Raw genomic sequence first — 26,499 nt, 5'->3', positions numbered from 1 at the left:
TATAAAAAAGAAATTAATATTTAATGAAATTAAATTTATAGAAATAAACAACTTGGTAACATTTTATACGTTTTTTTCATTAACCACAGTCATTACAGTTCCTGTCATCATTTTCTCCTTCAAGGAGAAAAACGTGATTCTTCTATCTTCTTAATCAGAAACCCAGTATTGGCCCCCGGACTCAACGATCCACTCTTTTTCTTGAAGTTAAGCCCTTGTCCTAATAGCTTTCACAACAGTGACTCTTTTTTTACCCAGCTCACCATTCCTGTCTCTTCACTAGCCATGACTTGCGAAGGGTTCAGCATCACTTGTCCAACGAGCAGTTTTCTCTTTCAGCTCTTTCACATGTTGCAAAGTGGAAGAGAAAGAGCTCAGCTCCATAGAGTGTCTGCATTAGTCAATGTGTTTTTTCCTCCTTTTATTAAGTAGATCGTGATTCTACTATGTATTTTTCACTTTTTTCTTTTGTGTTTATTTTTTAAGAATTATAAAATGAAAGAATTGAAATATGTTTGGTGGTAGTTAGCAAGGACCTTTAGTTGCTATATGAACAAATTCAAAATTTTTTTCCATTTTCATATCATAGTTTCCTAAAGGCTCATCACCTCATAGAACAAACCTTTTTTTAATGTATTAATAAGTTTTCTAAACGAATAGCATGCATTTTCTCCATATTAACAAGCAGGTTCTAATACTCAGATGTTCACATTAACATTCAGTGCTTCCTTTTTGTCTACTGAATATGTTCCTACCTGGTCATCACATTACACAAGCATGCCCAGTACCTGCCCGCTTACATACCATCATGTCCTGAACAAAAGAATGTCATGGGTTGGCACAGGGAATGGCAACCAGAGAAAAGATATGAGTGATTAAAGAGAGCATACATAGAGGAATGCGGAAAACAGCCCTAAACAGCAAGACATGTTAGTAGAATTAACCTATGTCAAGCCTGTTGAAAATACTGTGTTTACCAGTGTTTATAGTCATGGGACATGTATTCTGGGCTTTATGGAACCATCATCTACCTCAAATTTAAAGTGCACACACTGAAATTCTTCAGAATGTACCTGCAATCAGCGAAATACAGAGTGCCTTAAAGCATGCATTTAATTCAGCATTTGCCAAGCAGTGAATAGTATTTATTGTGGGCCAGGTTGTCCCTATTCATACCAGAACTGTGCTATTTGAAGTCAGGAGGTAGAAAGCAGTATAATTTTAAAATACTGGATGGTTAGAAAGGGTTTCTTAACATACCCTTCCTCTCCCTCACTTCCCCACCTGAAGGGGGAAATGGACATTCCACATAGGCCACCTCTTCCTCTCCTCTGCCTCTCCTCTCTACCACCACTGCCACCACCACCACCACTTTTAGATGGGTTCCTGTTATGCTGCAACTTCTGCTAAAAAAAAAAAAAAATGAGTCATTTGCTTAGAACAAAGTGAAGGAAAATGAATGAATATACAAACTCATAGGTTCAAACTAGCATTCTCAGGTCCTTCTGTTAAGAAGGAAAGAGAAAGCCTTTGCCTCCTCCTCTTCCTCGGTTTCCCCTGCTTCTGGGCGCTCTGAATTACTGCACATCCCCATTTATCTGTTTGACTTGTAAAGAAAATTGGGGATGTAAAAATGATCACCTTTGAAATTGTATAATGTAAAACTTAATATTATAAATATTAATATCAGATTCTATGTATAAAAGGCAATTTCCCTTCTCAATATAATTTTAAGTGTTTACAAGGTAAGTTATGAATAAAATATTAAAGAATAAGGTGACTATGCCCTAACCGGTTTGGCTCAGTGGATAGAGCGTCGGCCTGTGGACTGAAGGGTCCCAGGTTCGATTCCAGTCAAGGACATGTACCTTGGTAGCAGGCACATCCCAGTAGGGGTGTGCAGGAGGCAGCTGATCGATGTTTCTCTCCCATCAATGTTTATAACTCTCTATCCCTCTCCCTTCCTCTCTGTAAAAAATCAATAAAATATATATTTTTTAAAAAGAATAAGGTGACTATTAAAAACTTCTGATAAGATTGGGCATGTGGGTATTCTTTTTATTACTTTGCTTTTATTAGATATGTTACATTTGAAAAACTAGTGGGTGATAAAAATTTCTATGTGAGTTCAATATCTTGTGTACTAAAATTATTATATGTTATGTGTTGAGTATTTTCTTGCTATCACGTCCAATGATATATTTACTTATTTAATTTCTTCATCTATGAACTGGAGGGTTTGGGTAATCTCTGAGACCTTTGTGGTGTAGCTTCATTTTGCACATATTAGTGAAGACTTGATTAAAATGGGCTTGCCTTGGTTTTAGAGGAACACCAAATCATCCAGTATACCTGACCAGCTAGTGAATTTCTCTAATTATTAGGCTTTCCTCCTTTTTGAACCTTCTCAATTTACCTGGCTTTCTCTGAAAACTTCTCTCTCCTCAGCCTGCTCCCAGGTTTTGTCCATGTTTTCTGAGAAACCTATTTTTTTTTGTTTGTTACTGAGGAAGAATGAGATCTGAGAAAGAGGTTCCCTCACAAAGCCCTCACTGCTCTCAGGCCTCCCTCAGCCAGCAGCCAGTGCTGTTCATTGTATCCTGAATGTTCACACCATTCACCATTCCAGCCAATTTTATTCTGCTATTTTGTAGTAAAATCAAACTCAGCACACAGAGGTGTCTTTGTAGCTTTGTTTTTCAGCATTTTTTTTCATTCGTCATAATAAAAAATGTTAGATGTGTTTCCGTGAGAATGATTGTGAGATGATCATATTGAATTCTATACTCAAATTTGTATTTCCAATCCACTGACTTTGTTTTTCTGTTTCCTTTCCTGCTCACACTTTGGACAGGACAATCTTTGTTCCCCTTCTGACATCCTTCAGCTAAACCTCAGCGTTAAAAGAACGGTTGAAACACTACTTTCTCTTGGGGCACATTCAGAAGAATCCAGTTTTGTCTGTCTGTCTATCCACCTTTTGGGTTTTGTGGCATTTTATTGTATTTTATTGTTAACTCTCTGTATGCTTTATTACTGGACCTTCCCCCTCTAGCTGGAAGATTGCATGCCAGTGGTTTTTCACCTCATTCCTGGGCTTGGTCAAGGAGGTTTGTTTCTCATTCAGAAATATTTACATATGTGCTTTTATTTTCCTGGCCATCGAAGAATTAACCCCTAAAGTAGATAAATCCTTTCCTCATATGTCCAGATGAGCAGCCCATCGCGTTAGTCAGTAAGCGTTTATGGAGACTAACACAGAGTAAAAGACCAGCATTTTTTCTCCTGGTTATTCATCCATTCTCCTGGCCTGTGGCCTTGTTTCTGTTAAGTGCTGAAGTGTTTCTACTAACACAGTCTTGAGCCTGTCTTAGAATATGACTAAGAACTCTAGTTCCAAAGGACATAATAACATTCCCATCAGGCTGTTTTCCGTGCCTGACACACTTTTCAGTGTTGAAATTGTGAGTTGCCGAACCTCTTCAACGGATGCTCATACGGAAAATAGCTGTGCCCTTTCTGGTTTGTAGGGCCTGTGCTCACTTAAATCTCTGCACTGAACTGTGCCCTGAAGTCTCCCTTTGGCTGTCTGGGCATCTGGAAGGCACTAGTTATTTAACCTTAATAATTTTAATTTGATCAGCATGGTCAGTCCAAAATCATGTAGCTTCTCTAGATTGCTATTCTGAGCCTAGTGTATACATTTTAAACAGTACACAACAAGCAAGTGATCTAGAGCTGACTTTGCAGGGGTAGGCAGCTGTCCAGATTTACTATGTGTTTATCTTTAATTGAGCTTCATTTCTAGAATCCTATTGAGAATTTAAAATCAGAATTTATGTAATTCCCAATACCATTTGAACCATCTTACTAAGTGAACTTGTATTTATAGGCTGTTGAGGAGATTGTATCTGAACAGTAGGTAAAGTATTAGGCAGCAGTCTCTGTTCTGTACCCAAGGCAATGAATAGAGTCGTTTTAGAACATCCTGTAGAAGTCAGCCTGGAGGTTTGATTGCTTTCAGTTTCTTCTATATTAAATGAGACAGTTACTTACAACATTTAAAACTGTTTACTGTTGGTGCTGAAACATTGAACACTGTGTTGGAAACTTTAGTTTAAATAGTAGTAGTGCCTTCCAGAGTTTGGGGGAGGGGAAGTGTCAGATGTTTCTGAGTCAGAGATCATTCAGTTCTGTGGAATTTTGTCCTTTTGAAAAAATACCTGATAAAAAACACATTGTCTCATGTGTGGTTTGAAGGGCGTAATTGTGCATTCTTTTCGGAACACATGGGTTCTCTGGGCCAGCTGGAAGGTAACTGTGCATCTGGAAAGCATAGCCTCTGAGGACATGTGTCAGTCACATGGCGCACAGGCCACAGGGCACTCAGAGAAGAGATCAGGGAACTGGCCTCAGAGAGACTAGGTCTCTGCCAAGAGCAAAACCCTGAAAGTTCATTTTAAGTATAGATAGCCTATACATGCAGTTGTACTCAAAGTATTTATACAAAGTTGATCATTTAAAAGAGCAAAAGATTGCAGTTACCTTTTTCTTTTTTATCGGGTAAGTATTTTTTTAAAAGGAAGCATATAAGGACCAATAATTGCTCAAAATAAATACTTGCTATATTTTTTATTGCAACTGACTTTGTAAAACTTCCTAATATAGTAAGTGCTAATGAAAAGCTGAGAAAAGTTCAGTTATCTTTTTTAATAAGTATGTATAATTTCTTTTTAATGAAACCAGAATTCCACTTTCTGTCCAGTTTCTTCCCATAATCCCTGCCTGGTATGAAAGCCCTGGTTTTCACAATCAGGACTGTAATGCAGAGAGGAGGCATCCCTCTAGTGCAGCCTGAGTGATGGCATCAATAATCTCGCATTCCTAGTGTGTGTGATGTCCAAAGTGCTTTCTCCTACAGGCTAAGCCATCTGGTATAACTTGTAATCTTTTCTCTTTCACCTGCCTGGTTTGACTAATTTGCATTGCTCTTTTATTTATCAGAGATAAAGATGTTGCTTTCACTCCATAGTATTCTGCTTATCCTGTTGTTTGTGTAAGTGTATGTAACATGTCCATTTTCCATTTTGCAAAACAATCTTATGTACTGTTAGTTGTGTTAATAAAGTGATAGTGTCAGATATCATCTCTGTGTACCTCATATTAACAGAGGTCATTTTCCCAGGTACTGACTTTTCACATCTCAGTTGATTATTATTATTAGAGAAGAGATGCTTATTTTTTTTTCTTTTCAGTTCTGTGATGTTCATCCTACTTTCTTTTGTGTTTGTTTTTATGTCACGTTTTCCCATTTCAGGAGCAATTATGTTTGCCTCTCCACATTTTAGAAGAGAAAGGTTTGAGCCAGGTTGCAGTGACGGTCCAGGCTCTCCTGGCACTCGCCCCACCCAAGCAGCAGCAGCACCAGTTATCTGCTGTTTAAGGACTCCCAGCACTCCGGGTATTGCCTGGCCAAAACGGAACAGGACAACACCATCACGCTGCCAGCCATCTGCTTAAACAGAGCTCTAACATGTTCTTAAAAGGGACTGTTTCCATGATTCCTAACAGGAATATTTTGCTTCATTTCTCCATTTTAGGGGAGGTTATATCCATTTCCATTGAATTGTTTTTGAAGACCCGGTTGGTTTTCACAAATGAAACGTAATCCTGTCATTGCTGAGAACCAACACTGACGCCTAACCTGGCTGTGCTTTCCTGGAGCGAAGGGTTTCCCCGCACACCAGAGAGCTCAGAGGATAGTTCGCTCTCCTGAAGGCACAGACAGGCTGTTACCTTACCTGTTCCCAAGACGTCTAGCGCACTGGTTTCTAAATGTGGTTGTTCAGTAGAGTCTCCTGGAGCATTTGTTAACATACAGGTCCTATTCAGTAGAGTCTAGTACGGCCTGGGTATTTGCATTTTCAACAAACATTCCAGGTATTTCATGTAATAGAGACAACCGTTCCAAGCTAGATATTTGTATGATTGGGGGAAGTAATGACTCCACTGTTTTTCAGCCACATTTAAAATCAAAAGCTATATGATGACTACTTGGACTTTTTGTCCAAGGCAAAACAAAAATATGTACAAGGCCTAGATTTTGTATAGTAAAACAATGGAACAAAGTTGTATTTAAGGCCAGTGTCCTAGGCCCTGGACTGTTCCAAATCCTCAGGCCAGTAACCTGCGCTACGCAGCATTTGCTTTGACTTCCTTGAGCCCCCCCCCCCCCCCTTCAGCCCCCATGCTGCGCCCAGAATACCTGGGCCTGCCAACACCTTCCAGTCACAGCAGTACACTTCCAGCTCCCCGGCTAACGGAAGACCATGAAAACAAAGCAGAAGGAATAAGGGAACAGCCAAGAGTCTTCTCTTTCTTTCAGGTAACTGTCAGTTCCAGTGGCTGAACTAAAGCGCTTGCGGCATCTTAAAAACAGCTGGCTGCCTTTTCATCCCACTCCGCCACTAGTGCCTGTTCCCCCAATTGTGTGGAATGGAAGGGCCCGAGGTCTCTGCAGCACAAAGCCAGGGGCCGCTATCTAAGCCTCTGGAGGGAGTTTAACCCTCCTGAGTCTTTCTTCCTCTATATTTTGAACCCTTTTTAGTTGTCGGTGGTATGTTTTGGTCACTGTCTTTATAAACCAAGTAAATAGCATAAGTGAAAATACTAATTATCTAGGTTTTTTTTTCTGTTGTTGACTGTTCTGGGTTTTCTTTACCAATGCATGCATTTGAGCATAATGTTCTCACTCTTTTTATCATGTAAACGCAGCACCTAAAAGTAACTTTGGATAAAATAATGTTTAGTATCTGATAAATCAGTGTTTTCTACTGTTCTCATAAGGAAACAAGTTCATCAGAACATTACCACTAGTCCTAGTTTAAAATTATATAACACAGATCATCTGCACTCAAAGCCCAATGCTTAGGGTCCTCACAGAACAAAAGTAAAATGTCTCTTAAGTGCTTAGAGCCAGACCCATTAACAGTTCCAAACACACCCACCAATCATGTGACTTGTTTAGAATTTAGTTACATGTATTTTTAAACTATAGGTATTTTTCCTTCTAGTCAACGTTAAACCTCAGTACTACTTCCAAATTATAGCGAGCCATTTGAATGAAACTCAGCAAAGGACAGGACTCTCTGTCACATATTATGCAAGGAATAATCCCAGAAGACATACCTAATGCAACATTCGGAACATTTGCAACTAATTTTCCCAGAGGAATAAATGGAAATTTTAATTTATTTCAAATTTTACACATAGCATGAAACCTGTTAATGTATTTTTATCAAATTTTACATTTGAATTGATAGAAAAAAAATTGTACAGTTTTGGTTGATAATGAAAGGAAAATATCAAATGTATTGAATTTCTTTTCTGTGTCAAGATGAGAAAACAAATCATGATTTTTTTTGTTGAAAATTATTTGTATTCAGTATTTTATTTGTACCTTTGGGTTTGTTTTTGCTTTTTATTTTAAGCCTTATTGAGGTAAAATTTATATGTCACAAAATTCTGTTGCTTTATAGTAATGTGCAATTTTTTAAGTTGTACCTTTGTTTTTTTAACTGAAAAATACGGTTTAACATTTAGCCTTGCCAGATACTAATGAAGATGACTTTGTAACAGTCCCACCTAACCGTTTATTTATGAACTTCCTATTGAAGCAGCAACCTTCCCAGTGCTGAAGTGTGAAGGAAGAAAAGGCTGTGCCCACCCACCTGGGCCCTGCCAACTACAGAGATTGTAAGTCAGCGGGTTTCTGGACTTTCAAACTCATAAATGCTCGGCACTCCAAACCATTTTTCTCTGGAAACAACTCGTAGGAGGAGGAGACTTACTAGTAGGTCACTTTTCTTTATAAAAATACAGTCTTACAGCCAATCAAGGAATCTGATTTCTCTTACTTGCTATAGCTCAGCAGTGACGAATGATGTGCCTATGCTGATGAGTGTGATGAATTTTTAAAAACGAAGCACTTAAATGGTTATAGAAATGAAGGAAAACATGGATATTTTGAAGGTTTTTTATATACATATTGCAGTGAGATGGTTTACAGCAGATTTTATTTCTGAAAATGTTGTAAACATGTAATTAGTAAAAGAATTTGTGAAATGTTGTCCTATATTTGTATGTCTGTAAATATGATGCGTAAGTTCTAACTATAAATATGTCGATATCATGTATGTTATTTTAAATTGCCTGTATGCCACCTTACACTTCCACATTAAAATAAAAACCAACACTTCAATAGCATGAGATAAAGGCTGATTGAAAATGTTCTTATCTAAAGCATGGTTTCCTTGGCAAAAATGAAAGCGTATCTAATTTCCCGAAGGAATGTCAGGTCAGGAGAAGCTGGGTTCTCATAATGGCCCTGGAGATCAGAATGTGCTGTAAAGAGGAAGCATGGAAATCAGTAGTGCCCTGTGTTTGGACTTGGATATAAGGTTTGTTTATTAACACATGAAATATATGTGACTCTTTGAGACAATTTTTTCTCTCAGAAACTACCGGTTGTGCCATTGGAAAAGCTTTAGCATCCCAAGACATTCTATTTTGATTAAGCAAAACATGAATGACGCAGCGGGCTCATTCTTTTTTAGGGAAGAGGGAGGATGACCAACAATCAGCTTAATGTTGCAGGCACAGGTTAGGTGTTTTCACATGCTTTGTCTCTTAGTCTTAATACCCCTTAAGGGGAGAATTGTTGAGTAAGCAAAATAGGTATAGACCAGGGGTGGGCAAACTTTTTGACTCGAGGGCCACAATGGGTTCTTAAACTGGACCAGAGGGCCGGAACAAAAGCATGGATGGAGTGTTTGTGTGAACTAATATAAATTCAAAGTAAACATCATTACATAAAAGGGTACGGTCTTTTTTTTTTTTTAGTTTTATTCATTTCAAACGGGCCGTAGTTTGCCCACGGCTGGTATAGACCCTAGTGTCTCACTTATCAAAAATATCTCCAAACTAGTCTTCCAGGGAACCTGTGTCCCCCATCTTTACCTGGTTGGGTTATGCTATCTCATTTCTATCATTTCTGGGAAATGTAAATTATCCTTACCTATTTCCCAGAAAAGGAGCTGAAGCTAAACCACCATCAGCCCCTAATAAAAACACTAAAGTGATGATAAATCTAAAAGGCAGGAAGGAACCAACCTTTAATAAAACTTCACTACATATGTATATTATGCTGGACACTTTATAAACATCATCTTGTAATTCCTATTGAACACTTCACTTTTGCTCATAGAGCATTTTCACTATTGACCAATTGAATAAAATCAGAATCAGAGACGTATTACAGGAATTACTGAAGTTTTAATGCATTACCCCTAACAGCCTGAGTTTTTTCCTGGTAAGAAAGGGCAAGAGGAATCTTCACAAGGCTCCTACAAAGACTTCCCAGCAAAAAATTTTCAAGATATGAACAAGCCCTGAATCAATGCTATAATCTTAATTTCATGGTTTAAAACTGATATAATAGGCAAAGTGAAATAACCAGGCCGCACCTGGGAATGTCCAAATCAGAAACTACCTGTAGATGAGTTATTGATGATAATGTTTCTTATTCCCTTCAAGTCCTTCCCATCTTCAGAATGCCAGAGGAAAAGACAGAAGATACTTGGTCATTATCTCTTGCTTCTCTGTCTGTCTTTGCCTCTACCTTTACCTTTTGAATTCTTGCCATCATCTTTATCCTTCCTAGGCATTTTGAAATAACCAATTTCATTCCGTACTATAATTCCTCGCCACCAGGCCTGGAGCTGGAAGAGAAAGGGGAGTGGGAACAATTTATAGTGCCTGACAAGCTGCATTCTTCCTACATAAGAGATTGGGTTTTAATAAAGTAACTTGTGTCTGAAGAATGGACTGAGAAATGGGTGTGCCAAGCATGCCCTCCCTACAGCAATGCTCCCCAGTTGTGCAGGACCCAGAGCTTAAGCCATGGGCTCTGAAGTTCTCAAGGAGTAAAAGTAAAAGGAACCCTTTTCTTCCACTTAGAAACCTGACTCCATTGTACTTCTCTTTACAAACATACTTTTCCATCTTACAACCATTTGATCCAAGTTTAAAATGTGCAGATAGCCCTAGCCGGTTTGTCTCAGTGTCTAGAGCGTGGCCTGCGGACTGAAGGTCCCGGGTTCTATTCCGATCAAGGGCACATGCCTGGGTTGCAGGCTCAATCCCCAGTGTGGGGCGTGCAGGAGGCAGTCGATCAATGATTCTCTCATCATTGATGTTTCTATATCTCCTCCCTTCCTCTCTAAAATCAATAAAAATATATTTTTTTAAAATAAATAAAATGTGCAAATAATCTAGATTATTTCAATAGACTTCTGGTGCACTTCATATCTTTAATGATTGATTAAAAGATCAATACTCACTTTCAAAAAGTAAGCCTTGCATATCTTAGTCATTAGAGACAACTGTTCTGGGCTACTTTAAAATCACAATCAGGCCCTGGCCTGCTTGGCTCAGTGGATAGATCCTCAAACTACGGCCCGCGGGCCACATGCAATTACAAATATTGTATTTGTTCCCGTTTTGTTTTTTTACTTCAAAATAAGATATGTGCAGTGTGCATAGGAATTTGTTAATAGTTTTTTTTTAAACTATAGTCCGGCCCCCCAACGGTCTGAGGGACAGTGAACTGGCCCCCTGTTTAAAAAGTTTGAGGACCCCTGGGATAGAGCGTTGGCCTGAGGACTCAAGGGTCCCGGGTTCGATTCCGGTCAAGGACATGTACCTAGGTTGCAGGCACATACCCAGTAGGGAGTGTGCAGGAGGCAGCTGAATTGATGTTCTCTCTCATCGATGTTTCTGACTATCCCTCTCCCTTCCTCTCTGTAAAAAATCAATAAAAAATATATATTTTTTTAAAAATCACACTCAGCCCTAAATACTGAAAACAAATCCACCAGCAAAAAAAAAAAAAAAAAAAAAAAAGGTGGCCTTCCGCTAGTTCTTAGGTTTTTGCTCTCAGTCAAGGAATCCTGACAAATAGAAAACACCATAGGAGCTCAATAAATACTAACTGTACATATGACTCTCCTAATGGAAAGCTCAAGTTTGGATTTGGTTACCTGGTCCTGAATGCACTTTAAAGCTTTTTTTAAAAAATATATTTTTATTGATTTCAGAGAGGAAGGGAGAGATAGAAACATCAATGATGAGAGAGAATCACTGATTGTCTGTCTCCTGCACACCCCTTACTGGGGACCGAGCCCGTAACCTGGGTATGTGCCCTTGACTGGAATCAAACCTGGGACCCTTCAGTCTGCAGGCCGACACTCTGTCCACTCAGCCAAACCAGCTAGGGCTAAAGCTTACTTTTTAAATCCACCCCTAATACATATCCCAAACTACAGCCTGCATATTATTCTATCTCCACAGGTACTCCTCTTTCAGAGACAAGGACGATCCTCAAAACAAGTTTCAGTTCAGTTGATGTTATTTTTGCTTGATATTTCCTAGAATCTGACCTGCCAGTTAAAGCATCATGAATATATAGACATTCATATAAAATCAAAACTTTTTTTTGTCTAAACTTACCCCCTCTACCTTTTTTGAAAATGGCTCTCATCAGAATCTGGCAGATAGCCTGGGCTAACTTATAAATAGGACTTTCAGAAGCAGTATGATATTAGAACTCTGTCAAGAGCTGTTTTGGTTAGCCCGGCTTGTATGGCTCAGCTGAGCTTCATCCCATGCACCAGTTCAATTCGTGGTCTGGGTTTTGGGCTTGATCCCCAGTAGGGAGTGTACAGGAGGCAGCCGATGGATGTTTCTCTCTCTCCCTCTCCCTTTCTCTAAAAATCAATAAACACATTTTTAAAATATTTTTTGGTTAGAAATAGTATCCTTAAATTTGACCTCTGGGCACAAATTCTAGGTTTTGCTTCCCCTGCTAAGCCACCTCCTTTTCCCTGGATTAAAGTTGGAGGAATGGCTTTTTCTGTTAGCTGTCTCCCTGCACCACCGACTGTAGGCCATGTTTCCTCACAGATCTCCTGTTCTGAGTTTGATAATAAATGAGAGGTATTTTGCATTCCTCAACGGTAAGCCAGATGTAGAATTGAAGGGACCCCACAAAGACAATTACGACTTTCTACCTTTACGATGCTCTTTAATTCCAAGAGAGACTGCTCTACTTGCTTCTTGTTCTTCTCCTTTTCTATACGATCTTCAATGATGACGTGTTCATACTCCCTTATCTGCAAAAGTAAACATTAATTATGGTACAGGACTCTTGGCTAAGCTGTGGCCCAGCCAGCCCTGCAGTTTTGATAAAATTTAAACTAAAGCATGCCAAATCTAAAGATAAGCCAAAGGAAAAATACTTACTGGATTCCTATATTATAAATATGCACATATTAACTTCATAATTGTTCCCACTTGTTTTTCAGTTTGAATAACTCAAATTTACCTGAAAATATTTCATAAAAATGAAATACTAACATGGGATTAATGACCTCAAATTAATGTAGTGTTTTAAGAGCTGTGATAGAATGTACACATGAAGCCATAATTAGAAGCATTTTGGAAATCATAATTCACTTTATGGTCTTCAGAGACCATAAAGTGGAAATCTCAAGAGGTGGTTATGAGGGTCAAATTAAGTTCTACCAGTGTATGTGCAATACTAGTAAAGCGCCTGGGACAGAGTAAGCACTGAGTGTTAGCACTGCTCTTGTTGCCCCCACCATCAATGTTGTTGCATTGTCATTGCTATCATCATGATCATTGAAAAAGAATCCCATGGCCCAGCCAGTGTGGCTCAGTGGTTGAGTCTCAACCTATGAACCAGGAGATCATGGCTCGATTTCCAGTCAGGACACATGCCCAGGTTGCAGGCTTGCTCCCCAGGGGGAGGCAGGCAGGAAGCAGCCAATCAGTGACTCGCTCTCATCATTGATGTTTCTCTCTCTCCCTCTCCCTTCCTCTCTGAAATCAATAAAAATGTATTTAAGAAAAAGATGGTTTACATCTTCACTTTGTGACCAAAAATAGCATTACCCCAGCTACTGTAACTTAGCTCCACCCACTCCTCAGTGCTCAGCCTTAACTCTTGAAACTCTGCTTCCTTACCAGCCTTGCAAGGTCTTGAAGGCGTGTTAAGTCACTGGCTTTAGCAGATTTGAGAGCATTCAGTTCATTCTGTTTCATTTCTGTGTCCTTATCATATTTCTCCATCCAGAACTCTAGCTTCTCCTCAAGTTTCTATTTGGAAAGAATATTAAATCATGGCTTCTACCAGACACAAAACAAATCACTTATATAAAGTTCAAGAACAAGCAAAACTTTTCCATAGTGATAGAAGTCAGAATTGTGGCTATTTCTGGAGGAGGGTTGGTTTATTGATGCAATGGGACATGAGGAAGACTTCTGGTATGCTGTAAATGTTTTCTTTTTGATTGTTGTTGTTAATCATCACCCAAGGATATTTTTTATTGATTTTTTAGAGAGAGTGGAAGGGAGGGGGAGAGACAGAGAGAAACATTGGTGTGAGAGACACCTTGATTGGTTGCCTCCCACATGCACCTGGACCAACTGGGGCCAGGGGTCAAGCCTGCAACTGAGGGATGTGCCCTTGACTAGAATTGAACCTGGGACCCTTCAGTCCGAAAGCCAATTCTCTATCCACTGAGCCAAACTGGCCAGGGCTGTAAATGTTTTCTGTTTCTCTATCTGAGTGCTGGTTACAGGAGCATATATATGTACATATTCATCAAACTACTTAATATTTATGTTATTTATATATTAGTGTTATTTATGTTATTGATATTTATGTTATTACTGAATTTAAAAATGAGGAAGAGGGCCTTTTCAATGTCTGGATAAGAGAAGTTGCAATGAAAAGGAAAGGAATAAAAGGTCGGTAGAAAATTCTGAAGGGTAGGGAATGTCATCAGACATTTCTTTGATTGAGAACACTAAATATTAGTTGAGAAGGGTGCAATGTCTTCAAAACTCTAAAACATAATAATGTGAATCTAATATTCTATACCTAGCCAACCAAGCATTTGAATATAGGGAAAGAATATACCTAGTCTTTCTGAAAGAGTTACTCAAGAATGTACTTTAGCAAAATAAAATGAAAGAGAGATGTACCAGAAATGGGAGAGAAACCAGTACAATATATATTTAAAGCCATTTAATGTACTTGTTAATAATAAATGAGAATATGGAATTGAAATCTTCAATTGGGCACAAACAGGCTCTGAAGCCACGTTGCCTAGGTTCAACTTGCAATTGTGGCACTCACATAAGTCTACTTAAATTCCCTAAACCTCAGTTCCCCATCTATAAAATGGAAGTATATAATGAATGGTTTCAATATGGGGTGTAGGAGAGGAAGAGAAGTAAGAGAAAGCTTTGCCCTAATAAAAGCAAGAAATAGCTTGGCTGTTGTGGTTCAATGGTTGAGCATGAACCTATGAACCAGGAGGTCATGGCTCGATTTCCAGTCAGGGCACATGCCCAGGTTGTGGACTCGATCCCCAGTAGCGGGTGTGCAGTAGGCAGCCAGCCAATCATTCTCTCTCATCATTGATGTTTCTATCCCTCTCTCCCTCTTCCTTCTTCTCTCTGAAATCAATTTTTTTAAATAGCAAGAAATATAGATATTGATTAACTCTAGCCTTAGAGAAAGAATCAAGTACGCATATGTATGTTAAAAATATAAGGGTTACCACTGCAAGAACAGAATGTATGTATAACTTCCAAACTTCTACAGTGTGTACCACAAGAATGAGACATCAAGTGGAACATAGATATGGAATTTTTTAGAAAACATGACTCACATCAATCATTCTAAGTTAGAGAGAAATGTCAGTTTGGCTAAAGCTAGCTAAAATGTAATAACATCATTTGGTATTTATCATATTTCTGTTTACATTAATTTGTATAGCAAATTATATTGGTTTTCCTCTTACATAATTATATTAAAATCTTAATTGAAAATAAAATTTTTAAAAATGCAGCTATGCTCGGTCAGCATAGCTCAGTGGTTGAGCATTGACCTATGACCCGGAAGGTCCCAGTTCAATTTCCAGTCGGGGCACATGCCCAGTGGCGGGCTCGATCCCCAGTGTGGGGTGTGCAAGAGGCAGCCTGTCAATGATTCTCTCTCATCATTGATATTTCTCTCTCTCTCTCTCCCTCTCCCTTCCTCTCTGAAATCAATAAAAATATATTTTATAAAATAAAATAAAAATCCAGCTATGTGCTGTTATAAAAACCACAGCTAAAACAATATAATCAAAGCAAAAGTAAAGCAGGTTTAGCCCTTGCCAAGGTGGCTCGGTTATGCAGCAAAAGGTTGTGGGTTCGATCCCCAGTCGGGCACATATAAGAATCAACCAATGAATGCATAACTAAGTGGAACAATAAATTGATGTTTCTGTCTCTCCCTTCCTCCATCCCTCCCTGTCTCATTAATAAATAAAAAAAATTAAAAAACACTGACAGGAAAATAATAGAATTGCTCAATAAAACCAAAAGGATAACTACAGAAATAAAGGAACATTATATTTTATTTTATTTTTAAGTTTGATTTTTTGTTTTGTTTTTAATCCTCACCCGAGAATATTTTTTCATTGATTTTTAGAGAGAGTGGAAGAGAGAGAGAAAGACAGAGAGAAAATATTAGTGTGAGAGAAACACATAGATTGGTTGCCTCCTGCACACACCCTGACCAGGGCCCAGGCTGGGGAGGAACCTGCAACAGAGGTACATGCCCTTGACCGGAATCGAACCTGGGACCCTTCAGTCCACAGGCTGACGCTCTATCCACTGAGCCAAACTGGTTAGGGCTAAAGTAACATTTTAAATTGTAAGAGACTATAGTGCACAGCTTTATACTAATAAATTTGAAATGAATGTTTAGATAAAATGGATTATTTTCTAGGAAGATAGTTACTAAAAATGACTCAGAGACTTTTTAAAGGGAAAGCATCAATATCATTAACTGATTGTAATGGTAGCCAAATATCTCCCCTATAGAATGACATCCAGTGCTCGCTTCGGCAGCACATATACTAAAATTGGAACGATACAGAGAAGATTAGCATGACCCCTGCTCAAGAATGACAAGCAAATTTGTGAAGCGATTCCATTTTTTTAAATAAATAAAATAATATCCAGACAAGATTGTTTATGACTGAATTTGACTAAAGTTTCAAAGAACAAATAATATATTTTGTTCTATTTATATTTTTAGATTTCAGAGTATAAGAAGATAGAAAGCTCCCCAACTCAAGCTGCCAAGCTAGCATAACTGAGAGCAATACAACAAAGAAACACCAAAAACCAAATCATCTATAGGTTAATTTTGTTTGTGGAATATATAAATACAAAATAAAAATCTACAAATAAATTATAAGGTTTAGCCCAAGAATATAAAGATGATTCAACTCAACAAATCTATTAGTATATTTTATCAACATATTGAAAGAGAAAAAATAATATCTCAGTGGATAAAAAAATCCATCTCATAAAGTTGAATACTGTACTCATCCTGGAAATCTATTCCCTTCTGAGGTACACTTATCTGAGTTATCTGTTCTCCCCAGAACTTGCTGAGAGTTGACCCTAGTTGTGGATCCATGGGCTATAGAGGTGATTGTGCTAGGTCTTGAGAGTAAGCATCCTTTTTCAAGGCATCTGCCTCAGATGAAGTTATTATCACAGGATTTTCAGGGAAGAGACAACTGGTCTCAGACACAGGGGTGTGCAGTCTAATTCCACTGGTAAGGCAGTGGCTTAGGGGCTCAAGATTGTCAGTATATCCGAGTCCAACCAGCTATTCCCATTCCAAGTTTCTGGGTCCCATTCTCTCCCAATGAATGCCCTCAGTTGCTCATGAGAAACATGACATGACTATCTACTCATGTGACTGAAATTCCGTTAAAACCAATAATAGAAAAATGGTGGCCCCGTATCACTACTATTAGTCAACATTACACTTGACATTCTATCTATAAAAGAAACCACAAAATGGAGATAGATGTAAATAATGAAAATATAAAATTGTTACTATTTGCAGTCAATAACATCATCTACCTAGAAAACAAATCAACTGAAACCATTAAAATGAATATGAGAGGACATAAGGAATCTAAAAGCAATATACCAAAATAGTCTTCCCATACACCATGCACTTAGAGACATGTCCAAGAATGTTCAGCATTGTTTTAACAGAAAAAGTCAGAAACTGACAGAAGAATGGTTAATTAAATGTTGGTATAGCTTGTGTATGGGATATTATACAGCAGTTGTACTGACAAGGAAAACATTAAAGACAAGGTAAGTAAATAAATAAATAGGGTCTACAACAATATACCTAGTATGACCCCATTTACTTTAAAAACATGTAAATAGATACACATAAAAGTATGTCTATTAAAAGAAAAAGATGTGGAAGAAATGTTTTTTAAGAAGGGGAGTGATTAAGAGAGCTTTCACCTTTGAAACTATATATTTCTGTCCTAATTGGTTTTGTTCAGTGGTTAGAGTTAGAGTATTGGCCTGTGGACTGACGGGTCACAGGTTTTATTCCAGTCAAGGGTACCTACCTCAGTTGCAGGCTTGACCCCCAGCCCTGTTCAGGGCCATTCCTGCAGGAGGCAACCGATAGATGTGTTTTTCTCACCTCTCTCTCTCTCTCTCTCTCTCTCCTCCCTGCCCCCCCCCTCCATCCTCCCTTCCACTCTCTCTAAAAATCAATGGAAAAAAGATCCTCGGATGAGGATTAACAACGAATATATATATATATAATTTCTGTACTGTTTCAAATGTTTCATTAACAAGTATTTATGTACTGCTTGTGTTATTGGGCTGAAGATCTGGGCAACACTGACTTCATCCACCCATCATTCACTTAATCTATCTACTAGCTCATCTGATTGTTATGCCTGCTGTGTCTAACATTTGAAACAGGTAAAATGATACATAATTCTCTCTTTTTTAAAAATATTTTTTATTGACTTTTTACAGAGAGGAAGGGAGAGGGATAGAGAATTAGAAACATCGATCAGCTGCCTCCTGCACACCTCCCACTGGGGATGTGCCTGCAACCAAAGTACATGCCCTTGACCGGAATCAAACCTGGGACCCTTCAGTCCACAGGCTGACGCTCTATCCGTTGAGCCAAACTGGTCAGGGCAATACATAATTCTTAAATTGTAGGTTACAGGACCCTGATTCTAATAACCTACCAGATATTTTTTCAGTAAAGGTTTGTGATATAGCATCTAGTAATTCTTCAACTACAATTTTGGAATTCTTTACTGAAAATTCATTAGCTTTCTCAAAATCAGGCTGTAACATGGAAATTTTTTCCGTATTGATCCAACAGATATTCAGCTTGGTTTGTTGTTAGAATTAGAAATACTAATTAAAACCCTATGATTCACACAAGAAGAAATAAAAAGAGTAAATAAATATATAGAAAAGTGGTCAAGTCTATCAGTAAGAAAAAAAATGTAAAATAAAACAGCTCGTTAACAGACTTTTAATAATATCTAAAATGGTTAGTGCTGTGGAGGATACTTGATATTAGTGCCTGGATATACTGCTGATGGCAGTGTAAATTACAAAGTATTAGCAATATTATCAAGTCACAAAATACCAGTCTCTCTGACATCATAATCTCATGCTTGAGATTTATTTTGGGTAAATAACTGCAATGAAGAAAAACAGTCATTTGGACAAAGCTTTCATTACTGCATTATTTATAATAACAAAACTTTAGAAATAACCTAAATATCTAAAATAAAGGGTAACAAGTAAACTATGGCATAACCATTCAATGGAAAATTATAAAACTATTTTTAATTATTTTATAAAGAGATTGGTAACATGAAAAAATGGGTTAAACAATTGGCAATTTAAAAAAATCTTCCCTCAACCAAGAATGTTATTTTTATAATTTTAAAAAGTCATATTTTAAAATTATGACAATGAAACAATATAGGAATGAGAAAAGTTTCTCAGGTATTCAAAATACAGCTTTACAAAATATTTATTCAGATGAATAAATTTATTTTGTTTTGATGTATGGGAATTAAAATTTTCATTTTTTTAATCCACAAGTTTAGAACATCTGTGCAAAAGCTTCATTCATTCAATAATTATTTACTAAGTATCCACTATATGTAGATACTCAGACACTTGGTCAGGTATTTGGGATACCAAGGAGAATCACACAAATACATGATAATACTGAATGTTATAAAGGAAAAGTAAGGTATACTTATACAAGTAGAGGAACCTTCCTTAATCTTGGGCATCATGGAAGGCTTCCCTAAGGAAGTAATATATAAGCTAGAATCTGAAGGGTCAGTAAGAATTGGGGGTAAGGACCTGCAAACGGGAGAAATTATGCATGAAGATCTCAAAGAAGAAGAAAACACCTCACAAGATTTTTTTAAAAAGACCTGTTAACAGAAATAATGAAAACCTTGTTTCCAACTCCTAAAACATGTATTAGCAGTTCCTTAAGTGGAAGAGACCCCCAAGACTGTATATCCTTCAAATATTGCCCTAATCACACTTAATATGAACTCTGAGTTTGGACAAATAAGTGAAATAATAAACATAGTAATAACTGGTAAAAAAAAATTTTAATACATTTTTATTGATTTCAGAGAGGAAGGGAGAGGGAGAGAGAGATAGAAACATCAATGATGAGAGAGAATCATTGGTCAGCTGCCTCTTGCACACTTCCTACTGGAGTTCTAGCCCGCAACCTGGGCATGTGTCCTGTCCAGGAATCAAACCATGACCTCCTGGTTCATAGGTCAATGCTCAACCACTAGCCACACCAGCCGGACTCAGATGAATAACTTCAAAAGATAACATGGGCTATAGCTCATTCATTAAGCTGGTAGAATTAAGATTGATTTTTTTCCCTTCAAAAAATGTTTGACTGTCCTTGGTATTTTGTAAGTGAAACACAAACATGTCAGAGGATAAAATAGTTTTGGTGACTCACCTGCTGCTCCCTTCGAAGGAATATTTCAATCTCCATATGAATCTGGTTTTCTTCTTCAGTTCTCAGCCTTAGTTTCTGTGAGAACAATAAACCGCGTCAGGAGTTCTTCCCAGCAGGGCTGCTGGATTGGAAATGAGAACTTCTCAAAATTAGAGGTGTAGCTGAGGCAGAAGCACAGGACCCTGTGGTATTGCTCCGGAGCCACAATTCTGCTCCTTTCAACTTGCTTAGTGTTTGTTCACCAACCACTGAGCTGTGTGTCAAGCACCGTGCTGGATGTGTGAGTAACCAGAACAAAAGGACCATAATCCTGTTGTCTGGAAAGTGATGTCAATTTAAGGAGAGAAACGATGCTTCGAGGGCACAGGTTCTTAGGCCTAGAAAAGGGAAGTCCAGGGTGCAAGAAAAAGTTTTCTATCACAGACGTAAGCCACCTGGGTAGTGAGCTTCAAATAAGCAGGGAGCTCAGAAGAAAGGAGTCCTGACACACACTCTACTGCTTGCTCCTTGTCACCTACCTGTTGTTCTTTTAGCCATTCAGCATTCCTTTTTAAGTTTTATGAACTGCAGATCTCTAGATTGTGTATTTCTTAGTGGAGGGATAAAAGGTACTGGTTGAGCTGGCCGGTGTGGCTCAGTGGTTGAGTGTCAACCCAGGAACCAAGAGATGGTGGTTTGATTCCCAGTCAGGGCACATGCCTGGGTTGCGGCTCAGTCCTTAGAAGGGAGTGTACAGGAGGCAGCCGATCAATGATGTTGCTATCTCTTTCCCTTTCTAGCTCTAAAAATCAATAAAAACATTTATTTTTAAATACTTAAAGAAAAAAAGGTACTGGTTGAGTGAGGAAAGCAGCAGCAAAATCCTGCAGTTACTGCGTACCTTGTTTTATTCTCTTCTGAGAATTGCCAGGAGATATGGCAAGTGGTTTTATAAAAGAAAGTGGCCAAGGGAAGAAAGTACAACCAGTTTTCAGTCATTACAAAACAACAGGAGATACAGGCTCTCCAGCCCATCAGAGTCTCTCCTGGCAAATATGCAAGTCCTCCTTCTGTTCTCATTTTTAACCTCAAACATTAGGGCTACAGAAGAGAGAAAACAAATCATGAGGATCTCCCTCTCGCTCCTGCGTTAGCTGAGTCAAGTGAGGAGGGACAGCAGTGCCATCTACCTGGCTCCTGCCTGTGAGCAGCGATTACCTCAATCTCTTCCAGCAGGAGCTCCTCTGTTCTGTTACATTTTTTCTGGGTCTGAGAAATCTGCAGCTCAGTGTTTCTCTTCATAAAGCGATTCTCCATGTTAGTTTTTGCCTTCAGCTCTTGCAACTGGTCCTTGAGGTGAGCAATATATTCATTCCGATTCTGTAGAGGTAAGACCAGGTTTGTGAATTAAAATACATTCTACCTCCATTCAGTTCAGCCAGTGGTTTTAAGCTTACCTTATGTATGTATATAACAACAAGGAACTGAATCTATTTTTCTGCTATCATACTATGGGAAGTTTAGCCAGTAATCGTGGATAGTATAAGTGAAAAGGAAAGATAGGTAGTTCTAAACATCAGGACTGTGAGATTCTTTCTGAGACACACTATTTGGGTAATCTGTATCCACAAGAATTTCCCATTGCGCTCTCTCTCTCTCTCTCTCTCTCTCTCTCTCTCTCTCTCTCTCTCTGTCTCTCTCTAGAGAGAGATAGATATAAATATAGATATATATCCTCCTGCACGCGCGCATGCACGCACGCGCGCGCATATATTATTCTTACTAAAAAGAAAAAGGTTTTATTGATTTATTTTTGAGAGAGAGAGGAAGGGAGAGGGAGAGAGAGACATGAATCAAGCCCACAACCTAGGCATGTTCCCTGATCGGGTATCAAACTGGTGACCTCTCGGTGCACAGGATGATGCTCAACAAACTGAGCCACACCAACCAGGGCTCCATTGCTATCTCTTTTTGGTAGAAAGAGCATTAGTCTAATGGTCAAAAGACCTGCCACTCTTCCCCGCAAGCCCTCAGCTGTGTGAACTTGGCCAATGAGTTGAGCTCTCCAAGACTTACCTTCTGTAAAATAGAAAATTAACATCTACCCTGCCTGAAATATCTCATGAAGTGACTATAAGGACTGAGAATATGTATGAAAACTGTTTGCAGGTTACAAAGCAGTTGGCAATTTTAAGGTCTCAATATTTATTTTAAAATATTTATTCAATACCACACTAAGTAAATAGTAGAGATCTTACTAGGCGTAGTCCTTGACATCATAAAGCTTACAATCTTTTGGTAGACAAGTGGTTAAAGGAAACAAACAAATATGTGTAAACTATTTTAAAGGTACAAAATGCTACGAAAGAATAGGGCAACCGGCCGGAGAAACTAAGAAGGGAGACCTACACTAGAATGGATTGTCTAAAAAGGATTCTCTGAGAAAGGAATGTTAAATCTGACACCTGATGGATAAGTATGTCTGTCACATGAAAAGTGGTGTCACGGAGAAGTCTAAGGAAAAGGAAATAAGCATGCCAAGACCTGAGGCAGCAAACACCTAGATATATTCCAGGGACCGAAAGAACATTCTGGAGGCTCTAGTCCAGTGAGTTGACAGTGGGACAAGATGAGGTTGGAGAGGCAAGTAAGAATAAGACCTGCAGGACCTCAGAGGCATATTACAAAGTCTGAATTCTATTCCGGGTGCCATTGGAAACCTTGAAAGAGTTTCAGTCAGGGTGGTAACATCTGATTGAAAAAAAATCAGACGAAGTGTGAGTAATTTCACAGAGGGATATCAGAGTTAGCCGACAGCACAATAAGCAAGCATACAACTAATAACAAAAATGCATGGCTTTAATCATTGATCTATGTTTCCCCAATTATCAACCAACTTTAATCTTACCATGTAAACTGGGCAGAATTAGTTCTAAGTAAGTATTAGAAGAAGAAAAAAAGCAGAAATTGGTCAAGATAATCCATAATGAAAAGCAAATCCAGTTTAAAGAACCATAAAATTAGTCAGGAAGGAATTCTTCAAGTTGTTTTGCCTAACTTCTTGATATAACTCCGTGGAAGTGTTCCAATTGTATAGCAATTATTCCAACTGTATCAGAGTATTCCAAAGAGTATCTCTGGCAGAGAATATGCTACAAGCCCAGTTGATAATACTTAGTACTTTATAAGCTTTTACGAATTATAGGACTGTGGGCAAAGTACTTAACCTCTCTAAGACTATTTCTCATCTGTAAAATCCTGCCAGTTCCTGGCACAACTTAGGTGCACAATAAATGCTTATTAAATAAATTTTAATATATGACTTTTTTGGCTCAATTTTTCCTTCCCTTCTCTACACTCTCCTCACTTTTCTCCATTCTTCTCCATTTTTCTTCTTTCTTCTCTTCTAGTTCCAACTTGTATTGCAGTCAGTGATAAAGTTTGAATCTGTAGGAAGTCTTGAGTTAAAGTAAAATGTGACATGTTCACTTCTTCATCAACTGGGATCCTTTAACCTTAATTGCTTAGACTTTCTTCAAGGCCCAGCTTATATATCACTTAAATCCAGAAAACCTTTTCCAAAAACTTCAGTCCACATAAATAATTGTAGTCTTGTTTTTCACAGAATCTAATAGTGTTAAACAGGTAGGTATTCTTTAACCAGTCAACTGCCACGATTTTTTGAATTTAATTAAAAAAGGTCCACCGCTTGCGTCTATAGACACTTATGGAGTACAAATGTTAAATAATGTCCATACAAAAATATACTTTCAAAAACTCAAGAGAATGTTCTGGTCAGGTTTCTTTATCAAACTGAACATTAAATCTTCCAGAGCAACAATATGAGGATCAGAAATGCAGAGTTAAAACTCTAGGAGTTCCTGTCCATGGCAAACAGAAGGCATTACATTATGTAACTGTGAATAAGGTCATATGACGTTGGTCTGCAGTTACACTGTGCCAAGTCAAAGGCATCTGGTTTTCTTGTTATTACCATGGGCCTCTGATAACCCTGAGTTCCTCTCTATATTTCTGTTCTATACAAATGTATGGCCTTCCATGGCAACAGTGTGGAAACAGAAGAGGAATACTGAATGTATAATATTGACAGGCCAGCGATGGTAAAATCATGACCAAGGCATACATACTAATAATGAACTGAAGCATCATTCTACTTCTTCGTCTTCCTAGTGTGCAAAACAGAGAAGCAGTGGATTACAGGCCAAATGCCTTGAATTGTATGATTTCCTTTTGAGATTCTCACTAAGAAAAGATCTGCCTTCATCACCACTCACCATCATAACCCTCGTTGTCTACAGTGTCTGGAGCTCTCCCTGCAATCAGGGTCTGTGGACTGGACAGCGTATTGGTGGGGTTTTGTAGCAGACCAAATTTCACTTCCAAAGCTGCCTTCAGATCTGGACTTTTGGAATTGTTACTTGAATTCAAAGAAGCATGATTTAGTAGTGGAAAGAAGGAGTCGACCAATGAAAGTTAATAAGGCTCTGGTGGCTGCACATTATTGTGAGCCAAAGAATTTTAATGGTAGTGTCTGTTTTCATAATTGAACATAAAGTGGGGACAAGAGTACTGGTTCCTGGAATTTTTGGAAGCTACTGTCTGGAGAAGTTGGAATTGGTCTTACAATTCAGGCTGTCCTCTGTGGTTGGATGGAAAAAGGAAAATGGGAATGTGGCCTATTAAAGTGATAACAGCCACAGAAACAAATACAGTTCTGTGTTAAATTAACATTTGTATTTGTCTGTCTATCACTAAAAATGCTGGTTGATTCTCTAAGAGTCTATGAATGAAGTCTGAGCTAAACAGAGTCTACCGTTACAAGATATGGATGAAACCCAATCAAGACCAAATTCTAAAGTTTCAGACTCCAGTTCCACCCACTTCCACTTGAACTATTTTCTTTCCAATAGTACCAATTTCCTGGGGGGGTGGGGGAGGGGGGTAAGAGATCAACCGAAGGACTTGTATGCATGCATATAAGCATAACCAATGGACACAAGACACTGGGGGATAGGGGAGGCCGGGGAAAGGTCAAGGGGGGGAGAAAAGGAGACATATGTAATACTCTTTGTAATACTTTAAGCAATAAAACAAAATAAAAATAAATAATAAATAAAATAGTACCAATTTCCTTTTTTCTTTCCTTTTGTAATAAAGTTTCCACACACCTCACTGTCTTGGCTGATCTCTTCTAAGTAAACTCCTCCTTAAATGTGATGCCTAAAACTGTACACATTATTCTAGCTGTCTAACCACAATAGAAGACAAGGGAATGGTTTTTCCCTGTTGGACCAAAACCCACAGTGCCACATTTCAGTAACCAAAACAAAGAGAAAGCACTCCAAATGCTTTCAGAATTATGGTAATATGTTGTCATATTGTGAAGACTCTGGTGACAAGAAGGAAGACGGAAGAAGGAAGAACTATGAAAGGGAGACTGAGAAGTTTAAAGAGGCAGGGGTAGGCAGGCAAGGCTATTGCTACAACTAGTGGGGAAGCTGGGCCTAAATTCAGATTCTCATGTTACAACCTGGCTAAACCTCTAATGATACTGCTGAACACAAGTTAGGTCTTCACAATGCTCAACTTAGAAGATTCTTCTAGGGACATTAGTTTCACATTTGCTTCTTTTTGGAATCAGTTCAAAATTCTAATAATCAACAGGGTCTTTAATTCTAATGTCTATTATTTATCACATACCAGCTTTGAGTTGCTTGCAAATTTAGTAAGCATGCTTTCTATATCTTCATTTAATTCCTGAATCCATTTTGGACCACAGAGATCATTAGAGTATCTCAATGTATTCTCTTTGGTACTCTCTCAACCTGGCCCCCCAAAAAGAAATTAGTCATCAAAGTGTGCAAAAAGCTGAGGGGCCTGCCATGGCCGAGTGACTTAGTTGGAGCGTTGTCCTGTACACCAAAAAGGTTGCGGGTTCGGTTCCCAGTCAAGGCACATACCTAGGTTGTGGTTTAGTCCCCGGTCGGGGTGAGCAGCCAATCAATGTTTCTCTCTCACATTGATGTTTTTGTTTGCTTTTTTCCCTCTCTCTCTTTTCCTCTCTTTCTAGAATCAGGAAAAACAAAATATATCCACGGGTGAGGATTTTTTTTAAAAAAGGTGAGGGGCTTGAGTGAAGAAAAGAGCCAGGTAACATGCGAAGTAGTAATAGGGTGGCTAGAGAAAAAACAACTATGGCTTGAAGGGTGGAGTCATTCAGGCCTGTTTTAGGATATCATGCAAAGTTTCCAGGATAGCATTGAGCGTCCCAAAGTACAGTGACCATGGATGAAAATGGGGTTGCTGAATGGAGAACAAATGGGTGAGGGATTCTTAGTGCTGCAGTTGACTTAGCAGTGGTCGGCAAACTGCGGCTCGTGAGCCACATGCGGCTCTTTGGCCCCTTGAGTGTGGCTCTTCCACAAAATACCACGTGTGGGCGCGCACGTACAGTGCGATTGAAACTTCGTGGCCCATGCGCAGAAGTC

At 38.5% G+C, this 26,499-nt stretch overlaps 2 protein-coding genes across 14 annotated transcripts in view; one reads left to right on the top strand and one right to left on the bottom strand.

Annotated features, from left to right (window-relative positions):
- The window catches only part of LRCH3 (leucine-rich repeats and calponin homology (CH) domain containing 3), a 109,350-nt gene extending 102,305 nt beyond the window's left edge, over window positions 1–7,045 (top strand). For 8 of the 11 annotated variants that reach the window (XM_014545275.1, XM_005873142.2, XM_014545273.1 and 5 more), the window contains 2 exons: window positions 2,855–2,911; window positions 5,318–7,045. In XM_014545275.1, coding sequence (XP_014400761.1) covers window positions 2,855–2,911; window positions 5,318–5,443 — 183 coding nt within the window. In that variant the 3' untranslated portion in view covers window positions 5,444–7,045. Of the gene's footprint in view, window positions 1–2,854; window positions 2,912–5,004; window positions 5,142–5,317 lie in introns of those variants that run through there. The other 3 variants (XM_014545280.1, XM_014545272.1, XM_014545279.1) reach the window with 2 other exon arrangements.
- Window positions 7,046–9,313: 2,268 nt separating this feature from the next.
- IQCG (IQ motif containing G) overlaps window positions 9,314–26,499 on the bottom strand; it is a 40,460-nt gene continuing 23,274 nt past the window's right edge. The window contains exons 4-8 of one of the 3 annotated variants that reach the window (XM_005873139.2): window positions 21,209–21,370; window positions 20,012–20,086; window positions 13,105–13,236; window positions 12,129–12,230; window positions 9,314–9,779 (exon numbers count right to left, since the gene is read on the bottom strand). In XM_005873139.2, the coding sequence (XP_005873201.1) occupies window positions 9,645–9,779; window positions 12,129–12,230; window positions 13,105–13,236; window positions 20,012–20,086; window positions 21,209–21,370 (606 nt within the window). In that variant the 3' untranslated portion in view covers window positions 9,314–9,644. The remainder of the gene's footprint in view (window positions 9,780–12,128; window positions 12,231–13,104; window positions 13,237–20,011; window positions 20,087–21,208; window positions 21,371–26,499) is intronic. The other 2 variants (XM_005873140.2, XM_014545266.1) reach the window with 2 other exon arrangements.

Source organism: Myotis brandtii, unplaced genomic scaffold (genome assembly GCF_000412655.1).
Source record: "Myotis brandtii unplaced genomic scaffold, ASM41265v1 scaffold4, whole genome shotgun sequence".
Taxonomy (NCBI): Eukaryota; Metazoa; Chordata; class Mammalia; order Chiroptera; family Vespertilionidae; genus Myotis; species Myotis brandtii.
The sequence above is the reverse complement of the archived record's forward strand: the minus strand, read 5'-3'. Positions and strand labels throughout refer to the sequence as shown.